General features: G+C 38.6%; 1 protein-coding gene across 1 annotated transcript; it reads left to right on the top strand.

Moving 5' to 3' along the window:
* Positions 1 to 2,351: 2,351 nt before the first annotated feature.
* LOC107571679 (neoverrucotoxin subunit alpha-like) lies at positions 2,352 to 12,937 on the top strand. Its single transcript, XM_016258011.1, has 3 exons — positions 2,352 to 2,442; positions 11,133 to 12,851; positions 12,927 to 12,937. The coding sequence occupies exons 1-3, from the start codon at positions 2,352 to 2,354 to the stop codon at positions 12,935 to 12,937; spliced, it is 1,821 nt and encodes a 606-aa protein (XP_016113497.1).
* Positions 12,938 to 16,276: the final 3,339 nt, after the last annotated feature.

Genomic DNA, 16,276 nt, shown 5'->3' with positions numbered 1-16,276 from the left:
ACTTTGGGTTAGACATCTTTTAAGCCAGTTAATTTAAAAAAATATTTATTGTGTCAGAAAATCTAAAAATCAATGCCTTCATTTGCTCTACTATTGGAGAGCACGTCCTTTTTTAATTTATGAAATTCATTTTTCCAAATGAGATTTAAGAAAATATTATTAATTTCATTAGCAACTTTGTTCTCAACAAATAAAGATAGAGATGGATATACAAAATGAGAAAGACCCTCGGCCTTAGACAAGAGAACTCTCTTCCATATAACGATAGGTCCCTGTCACGGTTCTGTCAGAGAGAGAGACCCAGATGCAGAATGATCAAGGGAGTGAGGTTTATTGACAAGACAAGGATTATCAGGGCATATGTGAAAGTCCAAACAATAGGAACGGGCAGTCTGCTAGTCCCTGGTCAGGCCTGGACAAAGTTCTGCTGGAGAACAAAGGAGATAGAGCAGCCCCAGTCAATGAGAACACTGGATCCCAGGCAGCAGCTTGAGAATCCAGGGCTTGATACTTTGAGCTGTAGTGATACCAGTCCAGTCAGATAGCCAGGTCTTGAGAACAGCAGCCAGGAGGGATTCAGGACCCAGAACTGGAACCAACACAAGACATAACACGACACGACACAACACAAGACAAGGCCACAAGAGAGAACAGGCAGCAGCAATATAACACACCGACTACGCACTATGACTAGAATAAAAACTGGGCCAGGACAAAATAAAAAAAGAAATCAAACTAGAAGCTTGAGAAAACTAGAGCAAACTAAGACAGTACTTAGACTAGAGCAAAATAACAAAAAAAGCAAAGAAACTCTAATTAACTTCAAGAGAACTAAATGCAAGCTAGACTGACTAGGAGTGAAAAATATAACACTACTAATATGACAAGTAGACTGATACAGAATTATCTTACACGCAGAGAACTAACGCAACGAACCAGCAAATACATGAGGAAAGAGGCACACTATAAAGGAGCAGAGCACACGAGGAACAGGTGGACATAATCAAGTTAACGAGGACTAGACGAGGACTAAACAAGGGGGCGTGGCAGAGGGAAACAAGGGGGCATGACGAGAGGAGCACATGGCCAACATAAATAAAGACAAAGCCATGTGCTCAGACTCAAGACAAACAAGGAAACGCTAAACAAAGACAGAACAGACATGACTGTCAGGGCGGGACCCTGACAGGTCCCGTTGTAGCCAGGAATTGAGAATGTTTTTAGACTTGACAATCTTGGATGAAAAATTCAAGTGCTATCTTTCCAGAAGATTTTTTGTAATATAAATGCCTAAATATTTAACTGTGAATTTCATTGGAATATTTTCTATTGAGTTGTAATTTATATCATGAACAGGCATTATCTCACATTTTGAGATATTCAATTTTAGACCAGAAGCACAAGAAAAATGGTAAATTAATTCCAAAGCCTTTGACACTTGCAATTCATCCTTTAGAAACAATGTGGTGTCATCTGCCAATTGTGAAATGTATCATTTCCTTCCCCAAAAAATTCCTTTAATTCTTGATTTTGAACAATACTCATGATTAATAGCTCTGTAACTAATAAAAATAAAGAGGAAGAAATTGGGCAGCCCTGAATAACACCACAAAGTATATCAAATCTATTAGAGGTATTAAAATGAATAACAACAGAACTATTAATTCCTTTATAAAACATAGCAATGATGTCAACAAATGCATCTCCAAAGCTGAAAAACTTAAGAGATTTTAAAAGAAACTGGTGCTCAATCGTGTCAAAGGCTTTGTAAAAATCGAGAAAAAGAATTAGACTATTTGAATGCATACAATCAGCATAATCCAGCAATTCCAAGACTAATCTTATATTAAATGGGGTCATATGATGCTTTTTTAAAGATCATTATTTGGTGTATTTGGTGTAACAGAATATGTTGACATGCTTTAATGTTCAAAAAACACATTATTTTTCAAATGAGAAACAATAATGTACAGTATGTGGAAAATAATGTGTTTTTTTAACTTTAAACCACATTAACACATTTCATTACACCAAATACACAAAATAATGTTCTTTTTAGCAACATCATATGACACCTTTAAATAAATAAAAAATAGGTGTGGTGTAAATATGGTTAAATAATGGCATTTGGTTTATCAGCCACATGTGGGCCACATAAGGGCCATCAGCCCTTCACAGAACTCAGCCATATAAGAATATTATAATCATATTTTTTGTATACTTGTTAGTCAAGTTTTCTAAAAAGGTAGTTAAAGTCTAACAAGTTTTTAACAAGAATTTTAGAATTATTAAATGATGATATAATTATTATCATATTGTTCTTGCTGTTTTTTCTTTCTCCCACTACAGACATGGCATCAGAACCCATTGAACTGGCAGCTCTAGGAAGACCTCTGTTTCCTGGCATGCTGTATGACTGCCGCAAGGATTCCTTCATCCCAGGTGCTTTACCTACTTAAAAAAAGACACTTTTTGTTTCCTTTTTTGTTTGTTTTGTTTTTTAACTAATTGTGAATCCACAAAAAAGTATGGAAAAATGTTATAATACTAATACTTTTCATTAATAATGATATTCATTGAACATCATAATGCTTAACAGCTCATTAGTTAATATATATTCAAATACCTACAGGTATGAGATAATGTGCTACATAATGTTGAACAAGTCCTTAGTTCATGTAAATTAAAATGCTTAAAAATATTATTATACTTTTAATTCATATATGATTATGCATTTTATAAAAATCTGATTTTACAGATGTTGTACACTAATTAATAGCTCAAGTTTATTAAAAAGATTTATATGTCATCTAATGCAGCGGTGTTCAAAATTTTTTTGTCAGCCAAACCCCTTTAGGCCTAAATTATTTTCTTGAAGTACCCCCTGAGATTTTAGGTAAATATTTAAATGATTTAACGACACATTGGGAAAGGACCACGAGCCGGGACTTGAACTTGGGTCGCCCAAAGTGCAACAGTGCTATATGTTGGCGTACTGCCCATGAAGCAGCTCCGGGCGGATGAGGTCGACGTTGCGCATGCGCCAGTGAGTATCGTGAAAAGCAACTTTGTTAACAGGAGCAAAAGAAGCAAAGTTTCCTTACTTTAGCAAAGGAAAACCAGTCTCCTCTTGGCTTATATCGAAATCCTCCGACATTCTTCTCTACAAATCCTCGTTTTGTACTTCTAATTAGTGACCGTTGTTTTGTTTTGATCTCTCCGCTGCGCTTACGCGTTCATCACTTCTGAGCGGCTCATGTGCAAAGCTGAACTCATACGTCATCCGCCCGCCCCCGGAACTACTTCAGTGTACAACAGTGAGCGCAAGCTAGATTAAAGTGATTATTACGGTTTGAATATGGATATTTTTCTTACAAAAACGCATCGATTCGCTACAGAAGGCCTTTGTTTACCCCCCGGAGCCGTGTGAGACACTTTTTTTTTATGGATGGGAGATTTTTATTTAACTTCTTTTGGACTGATGCATGCAACACCCGCTGATGAAACGTTAAACAGCTTGAAAGATGAAAGACAATTTTTAATATAACTCCGACTGGATTCGTCTGAAAGAAGAAAGTCATATACACCTAGGATGAATTGAGGGTGAGTAATTTATGGGCTAATTTTCATTTTTGGGTGAACTAACCCTTTAACATATTAGAAGATGCTGGTAACTCGGCTGAATTGATGCTTGAAGAATGCACTTCCAGCAGCCATGATTAACAGAAGTTAGCAGTTAAAGTTTTCTATGCACAATCTGATTTGACGAGAATCACGAGACCGATTTCTCTCTTTATCCAACCACATTGATGGATAAAAATACAATTTAAATAAGCATGTAATAACAACAAACAGAGGGGAAATAGCAGAGTAAAAGTACCAATACATCACTTAAAATGTACTTTGAGTAGTTTAAAAATTTTGTACTTTTTACTTGAGTACAATTACTGATAAAAAAAAAACCTATGTAATTACTGTAACATGAGTATTTGTAATTCATTACTTCACACCCCTGCTTGGGACGCACAATCCGTTATGGATTATAAGAGAAGAATAAAATATAAGGTATGATGGTAAATAATTTTTTGATGTTTGTTCTCATGCATCAATCAGAGTGTAAACCGTGAGAGATCTTCAGGCAGGTGAAAAGTGTTTGGTTAAATTGAATATTGACCTATTGTGCATCCTGTTGCCGTTGGAGGGTGCGGAGCCCGTGGCTGTTTTGTAGGCAAGAACCAATGACTTGAACTTGATGCAAGCCGCGACTGGTAGCCAGTGCAGAGAGATGAGAAGCAGTGTGACATGGGCTCATTGAAAACAAGACATGCTGCTGCATTTTTAATCATTTGCAGAGGTCTGATTGCACATGTTGGAAGTCCAGCCAGAAGAGCATTGCAATAGTCCAGCCTAGAAATTACAAGGGCCAGAACAAGAAGCTGTGTTGCATGCTCTGTTAGGTAGGGTCTGATCTTCTTGATGTTTAGTAGTGCAAGCCTGCATGATTGTGTTTTTTTTTTTTTTTGCAATATGATCTTTAAAGGTTAGCTGATCATCAAGGATCACCCTGAGATTCCTGGCCAAACTTTATGGGATTATCGTTGATGAGCCCAGTTGGATGGTAAACTGGTGCTGAACTGATGGAGTGGCTGGGAAGAGTTGAAGGTGCTGTTCTTTCATCCATGCTGAGATGTCCGTCAGGCAGTCTGAGATCCGAGCAGTTGGATCATCTGGTTAAGACTCAAACCAGTGGAGTGTAGTTCTGTTGATGCCCAGTGATGAGTGGGTGGACAGAAGGATTTGATGATTAACAGTGTCGAATTCAGCAGATAGATTTAGCAGAATGAGAACTGAAGATTTGGACTCAGCTCTTGCACTCCGTAGCACTTCAGTGACTAAAAGCAAGGCGGTTTCAGTTGAATGGCCACTTTTAAATCCAGATTGGTTATTGTTCAGCAGGTTGTTCTGTGAGAGGATGGAAGACATTTGGTTGAACACAACGTGTTCAAGTGATTTAGCTATGAATGGGAGGAGAGAGACGGGTCTGTAGCTCTCAACAAGTGAAGCATCTAGTGTGGGTTTTTTTAAACAGTGGGGTTACCCGAGCCTGCTTGAATGCGGTGGGAAAAATGCCTGTGAGAAGAGATGTGTTGATGATGTGTGTGAGTGAAGGCAGAAGTGCAGGTGAAATAGCTTGCAGGAGATGTGAGGGGATTGGGTCTAGAGGGCAGGTGGTAGGGTGGCTGGAGAAGATAAGTTTAGACACTTCATCTTCTGTTAGAGGAGAGAAGGAGGAGAGAAGATGGTCAGCTGTGTGAGTGGAGCCGAGAACTGATTGCTGATGGATCGGTTTTTGTTAGTGAAGTAAGTATCAAAATCATGAGCAGGTGGTGGGAGGGGGACAAAGGTTTGTACTGAATGTTTTGAAAAGGTTGCTTGTGTCTGATGTGCTGTTGATCTTGTTGTGGAAGGTAGTTTTGGCAGCGTGAACTTGTGGAAAACGAAGATAACAGTAACTGATATCTGCCAAGATCAGCAGAGTCTTTTGATTTGTGCCATTTTCTCTCCGCTGCCCCGAGTTCAGTCCGATGCTCATGGAGGACCTCGGTTAACTAAGGGTTAGAAGGAGTAGCACATGCTGGTCTGGACGGAGGAAATAGGACAGATATTGTCTAGGCAGCTAGTTAGGGTAGGACATAACCTATCTGTGGCACAATTCACATCTAATAATGACCCAGATAGCAAAATTCCTGAGGCCCAGATCAGGCCCACACCTGACACATTCATCGGCCCACATACCACATGGAATGACGGCACTTGGGCGGTCCGCTCCGGTTTGCCAGATTTGGGCCACAAGCAAGCCAAAGGAAGGCCCAATGTCAGCCATGAATAAACCAAATAAAGCAAAACTGTCCCAAATCTGGGCCACATTTATGTTAATTCCGGCCCAGATCCAACACCTTGCTTCGGCCCACATATGGCATTTGGGTGGTCCAATCCTGTTTACCAGATTTTGGCCACAAGCAAGCCATAGGAAGGCTGCATGTCAGACATGAAAATATATAAATAAACCAGAACTGGCCCGATCTGGGCAACATTGATTTTAATTCTGGCCCAGATACAAAACGTTGCTCCGGCCCACATACAGCGTCGAATAATGGCATCTGGGCAGTCCAGTCTGGTCCTGCCAGATTTGGGCCTTACGTAAGCCTTAGTATTGCCGCATGTAAGCCAACCAAATAAACCAAAACTGGCCCTAATGTGGGCCACAGTTAGATTTTTATTCTAACCCTGGTCCTCATGTGGCTCACATGCTGCATGGAATGGTGGCATTTTTCGCAGTGGTCCACAAGCAGGCCACTGCACAGACACATTTGAGCTAATAATGAGCCAAATAAACCATGGGGGTTGAGGTGCGATCCCCCCATATGATTGTAAAGCGCTTTGGGTGCACAGCAATACACAATGAAAGCACTATATAAATGCCTCATTTATTCATTCATTCATAAATATACAGTGGGGCAAAAAAGTATTTAGTCAGCCACCAATTGTGCAAGTTCTCCCACTTAAAAAGATGAGAGAGGCCTGTAATTTTCATCATAGGTATACCTCAACTATGAGAGAAAAAAGGAGAAAAAAAAATCCAGAAAATCACATTGTAGGATTTTTAAAGAATTTATTTGCAAATTATGGTGGAAAATAAGTATTTGGTCAATAACAAAATTTCATCTCAATACTTTGTTATATACACTTTGTTGGCAATGACAGAGGTCAAACATTTTCTGTAAGTCTTCACAAGGTTTTCACACACAGTTGCTGGTATTTTGGCCCATTCCTCAAGAGCAGTAATGTTTTGGGGCTGTTTGTCTCCCATAGTTGAGGTATACCTATGATGAAAATTACAGGCCTCTCTCATCTTTTTAAGTGGGAGAACTTGCACAATACATGTACATTATCTGGGCCACACTAAGCCTCAAGTGAGTTATGCATCAACAATACTCAACATATTGTAAAGAGAAATTTTAAAATGTCCTCCCTAAATATTCAAATAAGTTGATCCAGAAATGTGTCCTACTTGGTAAAATCATCTCGACCCAAGTTTTGCACAGGCAGCAATTCAAATGTCTCATAAATATTCAAAGTAGGGGTGGGCGCTATGGCAAAAGTATCATATCACGTTTTTTAAATTTTTTTTAAGAAATCACGATTTTAATCACGATTCATTGTCATGTTGGTTATACTCTTTTGTCTGAGCATTACAGCCAAACTAATTTCCCCATTATAAAGACAAAGCCTTTCAAGGTATAACAAAATATAAAAAAAGAATGGCAAATATTTAGGCCGAAGTGGGCGAAGATAAAAACCTGTCATTATTTTATCTTTGTTATTAAAAAATAACAACAAATATACACACACACACACACATTACAAATACACATAATATACAAATAAAACAAACCGTGTTTATTTTCAGGTACGATAGGTGTATTTAGCAGGAGCATTCAAGAAACTGAATGAACAAATATAAAAATAAAACACTATATAGATTGATTTCTCTTAAAGCAACTGTATTAAAGTTTTTCAGTCAAGAGTATTGAGTGATTTTTCTCTGTGTTTTCTTGTTTGGCACCATTAATGAGAGTACTATGGTGCATGTGTGTCATGCTGTTGACGTAGAACACGCATGTGCTGTTCCTTGTTTGTGAGCAAGAGGAAAGTACACGCATGCGTCGTGGTACTCTTATTAATGGCGCCAGGGTGACGCAGAGGAGAAGAATTGTTGAATAAAGTCATTATTTTTGTTTACTTTGTGCACAAAAATATTCTTGTAGATTTGTAAAATTACGGTTGAACCACTGATGTCACATGGATTATTTTAACAATGTCCTTACTACGTTTCTGTACCTTGACCGTGGTAGTACCCTTGCTTTCTATGGAGGGTCAGAGAGCTCTCAGATTTCATCAAAAATATTTTAAAGGTCCCATATTGTACACCTTTCTGAAGATTTATTTTAGGGTTTGATGTCCTTAAGAATATATATTTGCAGTATAAGTACCAAAAACCATCTCAATATATTTTTACAGCTCCTCTCTCAGGAGCTCTGCTGAGAAACAGGTCGATTTTGGCCTGTCTAATTAATATTCATGAGCCTCTCTTCTGATTGGCCTGTTGTTTTCTGAGTGACGCACGGCCAGGCCAACCACAGGTAACTAGGGTCAGCGACGTCACAGCGCTAGCTGGAGGCGGCCCATTCAAACCAGCGCAGGTTCGGCTACATAAGGAGCTTAAAATATCATCTTGTTGTGATGTTGGGTGCCAGAATCGACGTAATACAGCCTCAAATTAGAAATCTGATCGCATATCTGCTGCCACTGCCAGACAAAAAAACGACGACAGCTGTGGTTAAACGTGATAAAACGAGCAGACTGGACAGAAATGATTGTCAAAAATGCTGGCGTTTGCAGCACACACTTCTTATCAGAAAAGGTTCAATAAAGTATTGTCTTATCTTGTTATGGGCACGTCTACAGATTTCTTGCCATATGTCTGTGTTTCTTGCATCTCACGACTATGTCGTGTATGAAATAATGTCTGTGTGCATGTGTGTAAAACAGCAAACTGACAATTTATATATAATCATCAGTAATTGTACATACATTGTTGTGATTAATTGTGGCTGGAACAATAATGTAGCTGTAAAAATAGTGTACTGCTGAAATTTAACTGTATACACATCTTCATCATGACTAGATAGACACGGTGAGTTTGTCTTTACTACACGTTAGATGTGATCACCTCAGAGTAACAATCCTGTCAGATCGTCCATCCTCTGAGTGAGAGTGTAACGTTACAGCTCGGCCGATCTGGTTTCGTGGTTAAAGATAACCTTTTCCACATGTTTTCGTGTTGTCGTTACTCAGCAATGGCATGGACGTGATGTTGTCTGGGGGTTTGGCTAAAGGAGAGTGGGACGGTGGGCGGTGCTCGGGGTGGTGACTGAAGGCGGTGACTGTGTAGTTCTGACGTCAACTTTTTACGGAAGTCACAACGGTTCATGAAAAATCACAGCTACTTTAAGCAGGCTGTGTGCATTTTACTGTGGACTGACTGTTCTGAAACTTATATGGTAGTTACATAGCACCTAGACCTCAGTTACCATGAAAAAGTTTTGACAATATAGGACCTTTAATTTGTGTTCCGAAGATGAACAAAGGTCTTATGGGTTCAGAACGACATGAGAGTGAGTAATCAATGACAGAATTTTCATTTTGGGTGAACTAACCCTTTAAGCACATTCTGCCCAAGCTGTCAAACTGACGTCATCAGAGAAGGAATGCAATTCCAGAGCGGAAGCAAATGATCAGATTTTGATTAAAGATTATCAAGACAAACAGCTTTTTTCAGTGAATTAACTTGCACGGAATAATTGTCCACCTTAGGACTAGCAATTTGTGCTAATAAAATAAATATTGTAAATTTTTATTTCATGCACACTCTAAGCAATAAGGTTACGTGAGAGAAAGCCATGCTGTTCCTTAAACAAAAAGGTGTATCTTACTCTACTACTTAACTACGTTTATAGGAATACCTACGTTTAGGAATTACACACACACACACACACAAAACATAGTAACTGTACTCTGCTCGGTTACAAGCTATATGACTATATATTAACTAATGATCTGTGAAGCATTATATAATTTTGTTAACTTATTAATGAAAGTTATTACAAAAAGTGTTACTAAAAGTACTTATACAACCAATTTGAGACACAAATATTAGTTTAAAATTGTCTTACAAATACAGGATGCATTTTTACTTCAGTTGTTCATTGTGTCCACTGTATGTACGTAACTGTTAAAACCATTTCTCATTTCAGGTGTTACTCTTTGGGATAAGAAATCACTTAGGGAAGATTTGGACAGCCATATGCAGCTCATGACAGATTTGAAGTTCAGTAGCTCTGACTCCTTCTCTAGTAAGTCCAGTCTTCTAGATGTAAGTGCTTCCCTGAAGGCCAGCTTTTTGGGGGGGCTGGTGGAGGTGGGAGGATCTGCCAAATACCTGCGTGACACCAAATCCTCCAACCAACAGTCCAGAGTAACAATGCATTACAGCGAAACTTCAAGATTCGATCAACTCACTATGACTCAGCTGGGCCAGATCACCTACTCTCAGGTGTTTGAGCAGAAAACTGCAACTCACGTGGTCACGGCTGTGCTGTACGGAGCTCAGGCCTTCATGGTGTTTGAACGCTCATCTGCAGAAGATGAAAACAAGCAACTTTTTACGGAAGTCACAACGGTTCATGAAAAATCACAGCTACTTTAAGCAGGCTGTGTGCATTTTACTGTGGACTGACTGTTCTGAAACTTATATGGTAGTTACATAGCACCTAGACCTCAGTTACCATGAAAAAGTTTTGACAATATAGGACCTTTAATTTGTGTTCCGAAGATGAACAAAGGTCTTATGGGTTCAGAACGACATGAGAGTGAGTAATCAATGACAGAATTTTCATTTTGGGTGAACTAACCCTTTAAGCACATTCTGCCCAAGCTGTCAAACTGACGTCATCAGAGAAGGAATGCAATTCCAGAGCGGAAGCAAATGATCAGATTTTGATTAAAGATTATCAAGACAAACAGCTTTTTTCAGTGAATTAACTTGCACGGAATAATTGTCCACCTTAGGACTAGCAATTTGTGCTAATAAAATAAATATTGTAAATTTTTATTTCATGCACACTCTAAGCAATAAGGTTACGTGAGAGAAAGCCATGCTGTTCCTTAAACAAAAAGGTGTATCTTACTCTACTACTTAACTACGTTTATAGGAATACCTACGTTTAGGAATTACACACACACACACACACAAAACATAGTAACTGTACTCTGCTCGGTTACAAGCTATATGACTATATATTAACTAATGATCTGTGAAGCATTATATAATTTTGTTAACTTATTAATGAAAGTTATTACAAAAAGTGTTACTAAAAGTACTTATACAACCAATTTGAGACACAAATATTAGTTTAAAATTGTCTTACAAATACAGGATGCATTTTTACTTCAGTTGTTCATTGTGTCCACTGTATGTACGTAACTGTTAAAACCATTTCTCATTTCAGGTGTTACTCTTTGGGATAAGAAATCACTTAGGGAAGATTTGGACAGCCATATGCAGCTCATGACAGATTTGAAGTTCAGTAGCTCTGACTCCTTCTCTAGTAAGTCCAGTCTTCTAGATGTAAGTGCTTCCCTGAAGGCCAGCTTTTTGGGGGGGCTGGTGGAGGTGGGAGGATCTGCCAAATACCTGCGTGACACCAAATCCTCCAACCAACAGTCCAGAGTAACAATGCATTACAGCGAAACTTCAAGATTCGATCAACTCACTATGACTCAGCTGGGCCAGATCACCTACTCTCAGGTGTTTGAGCAGAAAACTGCAACTCACGTGGTCACGGCTGTGCTGTACGGAGCTCAGGCCTTCATGGTGTTTGAACGCTCATCTGCAGAAGATGAAAACAAGCAGGACATTGAGGGAGAACTGAATGTCATGGTCAAGAAGATCCCTCAATTTTCCATCGAGGGAAAAGGAGCTGTAAAAATGACAGATGCGGATAATAAAAAGGCTGAGAATATCACCTGCACCTTTTATGGTGATGTCCATCTCGAGCAGAATCCCACCACGTACATAGAGGCCCTAGAGGTGTACAAGAAGCTCCCCACTCTGCTGAAGAAAAATTCAGAGAATGCAGTGCCAATAAAAGTCTGGCTCTATCCTCTAAGTTTACTGGATACAAAAGCAGCTCGGTTGGAGAGAGAAATCAGCACACGTTTGATTTCCAACACTGAAGATATGATGGAGGAGCTGAGGGAGGTAGAGAGGACATGCAATGACCTGTCCAGAAGAACAGAGGTAAATGTTTTCAGTGACATTAAAGCAAGGTTGCGCTCATTTCAGGATTCATTTAGCATTTACAAGATGGTGCTCCAGAAAGCACTAGCCAGGGTCTTGCCTGCCATTCGAGGAGGAGGTATGGAGGAACAATCCCTGGAAGACACCCTGAGGATACACAGCAGCTCCCCTTTTAATGCTGACTTACTTAACCAATGGTTAGATGATGCAAAGTCTGAGCTTTACTTATTGAATAATCACAGCAAGACACTGAATGAGATCAACATTGAAGATTCAGACGGGCTCAGTGGCATCCTTCTTCATCCTGATATTGATGTAGTATTGTGCTTGACCTTCACATCTCTAAAATATAAAGACCCATATCTTTCAACCCTGACAGAGTTTCTAAAATCTGACAAGTTTAAAGAGCTAGATGGAAACAAAACCCTGCTTTCTGTGATATCTGATAGAAAGTGGTTCAAAGATCCTGATGTCATTGCAAAGATGAGAGAGAACTTATCCGTCTTCAGGAGATTTTCAGAGGCCAATAAAAATGAGAAGAGTATCCGATTAATTATTTCTGCCATCTCCAATCCCTCCATTCCAGGCTCCTCCATCTATCTGTATGAAAATGGGAAACTGACAGACACAAAGTTCCAGCCCATGTCCAAGCCGTCCCCACCAGTAGTGAAGAATGTCCTGGCGCAAACTGTGTCCCTGAAACTGCAGAAGTCCCCAACTGGAGAAAAAGTGAAGTACAGAGTGGAGTACAAGCAGGTGAAAGCAGGTTCTGGAGCTGAGGAACAGTGGCTTGCTATAGACACAGCTGATGAAGACTTCACGCTGACTGAACTGGTGTCTGGAAAGCAGTACCTGATCCGCTACAGGATAGTGGGTAAAGTGGGAGCGAGTGAAGCCAGTGATACTGTCAGTCCTACACTCTCTTCAAGTAAGTGTCATTTGCTAATTTTTATGAATACTTACTTTTTTCAATTTCCTCAGAACATTTGCTAAATTCAAACAGTCAGCACTTAGAATTATGTTTGAGACTGTATTTAAAGTCTGCGTGAACCGGAAGTTGCTGCCGACTTTGTTTCAGTGTAGTGACGTATTTCCAGCAGAAACGGAATATTGAATAGAGGGCGGGGTTTTATTTTGGCGCTCCTCCTCTCGGTCTCTCACTCGCAGTGAACTAACGGCTGGAGGGGTGTGTTTACACACATTCTGCCCAAGCCATCAAACTGCCATCCCAGAGCGGAAGCAAATGTTCAGACTTTGATTAAAGATTACCAAGACAAACTATTTTTTTCAGCGGATTAACTTGCACGGATTAATTGTGTTACTTTACAATGTGCGCTAGTAAAGTAAATAAAGTCAATTTTGATTTAATGCGGACTTTAACAGGTGTGACTACCAAACTGTCCTGTTCACACAGCAGCATATTCATTATTTGAACAGCTACTATATGAATAACCACCCATCAGGTGTATTAGGTACACGGTGGGGATAGTACTAACAAAGGCATAATCAAGATGCCATCACTCAGCTGTGGGTGATAAGGATGAGAGAGGGTCAGGGTTTTGCTAGGTCTGTGTACTCGCCATGCATATTCCATTTCCTCTGCTGTGGAGTATCTTTCTCTGAATTATTACTGTCACCCGTCCAGCTGCTAGACATCAGTACACACGAGTGCCCTCTCTCTTGTTCTTTCCTAGCTGACACATGTATACCAACAGGGTCCCATATAATAACACAGATGTTGAGCAGCTTTGTTATCACACTTTGTTGTTTTACCTCAGTTGACATGCCATGAGTCCAAAGAAGGCTCGAGTTCTTCTGTCAAAATCTGTCTTTTTTTTTTTTTTTTTACATTTTTACCCAAGTAGGGTGCAGCTAAACTGTTCTAAAAAAAAAAAAGCATTAATTTGATTTAAAAATAGGTCTACATACCAGATAGGCTCCACCCACAAAACATCATCACTGTTTGCAAACACTAAATTGGTCTATTTAGATAATATAACATTTATATAAATCATTATATTATTAACATAATTACATTTTTTGCAACAAACACAGAAGACACTAGTATTACTTCTGGCATCTTGTCATTTGCTTTCAATAATAATGTTTGGATTATTAGACAATAGTGATGCACAGATCATGATTTTTCATGGCCGAATCTGATATTTTACCATCCAATTTGTAGATTCTGATACTGTTTTTTTCCCCTGTTTAAGCAAATGTATTAGTTGTTAATATGCACTATAACAGGCAACTAAACATTAAAAATTAGAGGCAACCACTGCATTTTCATGGTCCAAACAAATATGCTACACACATGTAGCACAAGCAATTTTTTTTACTTGAATTAGATTGCATAGTTTCAAGATTTAAAGCAAAAACAGAATGGTCTGACTTTAGATCTGTGAAATGATGCTACATTAGACACCTGCACAAAACAAACAGCCGACAGGCTGAATGAGAATGCAAATTCACTCTCTGACAGTAGGTGGCAATTATGGAACAGCATAAGATATACTGTAGAAGTTCCTTGGTTACCAACTTCAGAATATTTCCATACAAATTACATTTTGGGAAATGATTGGAATGCAGTTTTTGTGCAATTCTAAATAGAGATCGGCCAAAATAAAACTAAAATTGGTTGCCGGTTGCTGATTGGGAACGGGCCAGTTTTTGCTCCAAACACACAATTTATGGTCAGTCGACCAGTGCTTCTGTATTAGACAATATCAAAAGGTATATCTGCAGAGTTTTGCACTCGAATACACCTAAAGGTGAAAACACTTCTTTCGTTACTGAACATCGGAACATAAGCAACAAATCAAATGCACACTATTGGATGTACTTTTATTATAATAATTAGTTTGGTTGTAAAATGTATCATCTAAATTGAATTAAATTCCTCATTTGTAAGTTGCTTTGGATAAAAGCGTCTGCTAAATGACTAAATGTAAATGTTAATTGAATGTATACCTGCTAAATCGTTCACAGAAAGCACACGCAGGTGTTCAAATATTAAAGATCTTCACTTAATGCAAACAATTGTATGCATTGGTAGAAATGGTTTCAATTGACAGTACATTCTTGGCCATTTCATGCAACACTCTTTATGTTGCCCATGTTCTTAATTTTTCTGTTACTAGTGAGAAACTGCTTCAGAGCTATATATACAACCTATTTAAGAGCGTCTCTCAAATGCATGTACTAAAATATTCAGTTATTCGAGATCACAATTAAAGGCACAAGCTGATATGTAATTTTTTATTTGCAATTTAATGCACAAGTACATGTGAGCACGGTGCACCTGTACTAGAAAATGTGCACTAATTTTTAGTTAATTTGTAAAGTACGAAAATGTAACCAAACCATATTTAAATGCATAAAATATATTTTTTCACATTCTTGCACATGGGGATTTTTTTCTTCCCCTTTTCCTTTGTACAGAGTTCAATTTAGGTATGATAGAACTGTTGCAATTAATTTATTTTGACCACTAGTAGAATGTTAAACATTGAATGTTTACTTTTTCAGAGTTCATTGATTATATAAAATTTTTAACTTTTTGTCCTTCAGTCCGCCTGTGCATTTCTGAACAGCACAGCAAATGCAGATCTCCACGATGTTCTCGTTGAGAAAGCAATTTCTAAAATGTTATTAGAATGATTTCATTTCTAAAATACTGAAAGCCTGAAACGGATTACAGCAGTATAGACCTACACAGTAGGCCATCAGTCATCAGCAACGTGGTAAACATGCGTGCCAGTATGCGTAGATTTAATATGAAGCATCCGTAACGGTCACGTCCGTAACGCATTATATGGTTGATAAGAGCAAAGAATGGAGATAAGCTGTTGGTCATAATTAGAATGGACATAAGTTGGCTGTGCATGGAAAGTTTCAAGTTAATTGCATTAATTATTACTATATGAAATAATCTTAATCTTTAAAACATTACCAACATGACACCTCACTGAAGCGTCCTGACCTCATAAATCGAGCCCTTATAAATCCAAAAATCATCGCTGTTTAGACAAAGTGAGTTTATTTACTTTTAAGACAGGCCTCCATCTTTCTACAAAATACTTTCTGTAGACATCAATTATAAAATGGGCAGTCTTTGGTCTCTCATTTGAAAACATGAAATACAGTCGGATGAAAATGTAATTTTACATTAGGTGCACCCATCATATGTGGTGGATAAACATAGCAATTTCCTTCACATTTCTATTAAAGCGCGTTAATGCTGTAAAATACAGACCTAAATGCACAAGTTATACAGGGTTTAACTTTTTTTTCATGTTAAGCATGCAATTGCCTCTCTCTCACACTCACACACACACACACACACACACA

This window comes from Sinocyclocheilus grahami, unplaced genomic scaffold (assembly GCF_001515645.1).
Source record: "Sinocyclocheilus grahami isolate Dianchi unplaced genomic scaffold, SAMN03320097.WGS_v1.1 scaffold1633.1, whole genome shotgun sequence".
Taxonomy (NCBI): Eukaryota; Metazoa; Chordata; class Actinopteri; order Cypriniformes; family Cyprinidae; genus Sinocyclocheilus; species Sinocyclocheilus grahami.
This window is presented reverse-complemented; position numbering and strand designations above follow the sequence as displayed.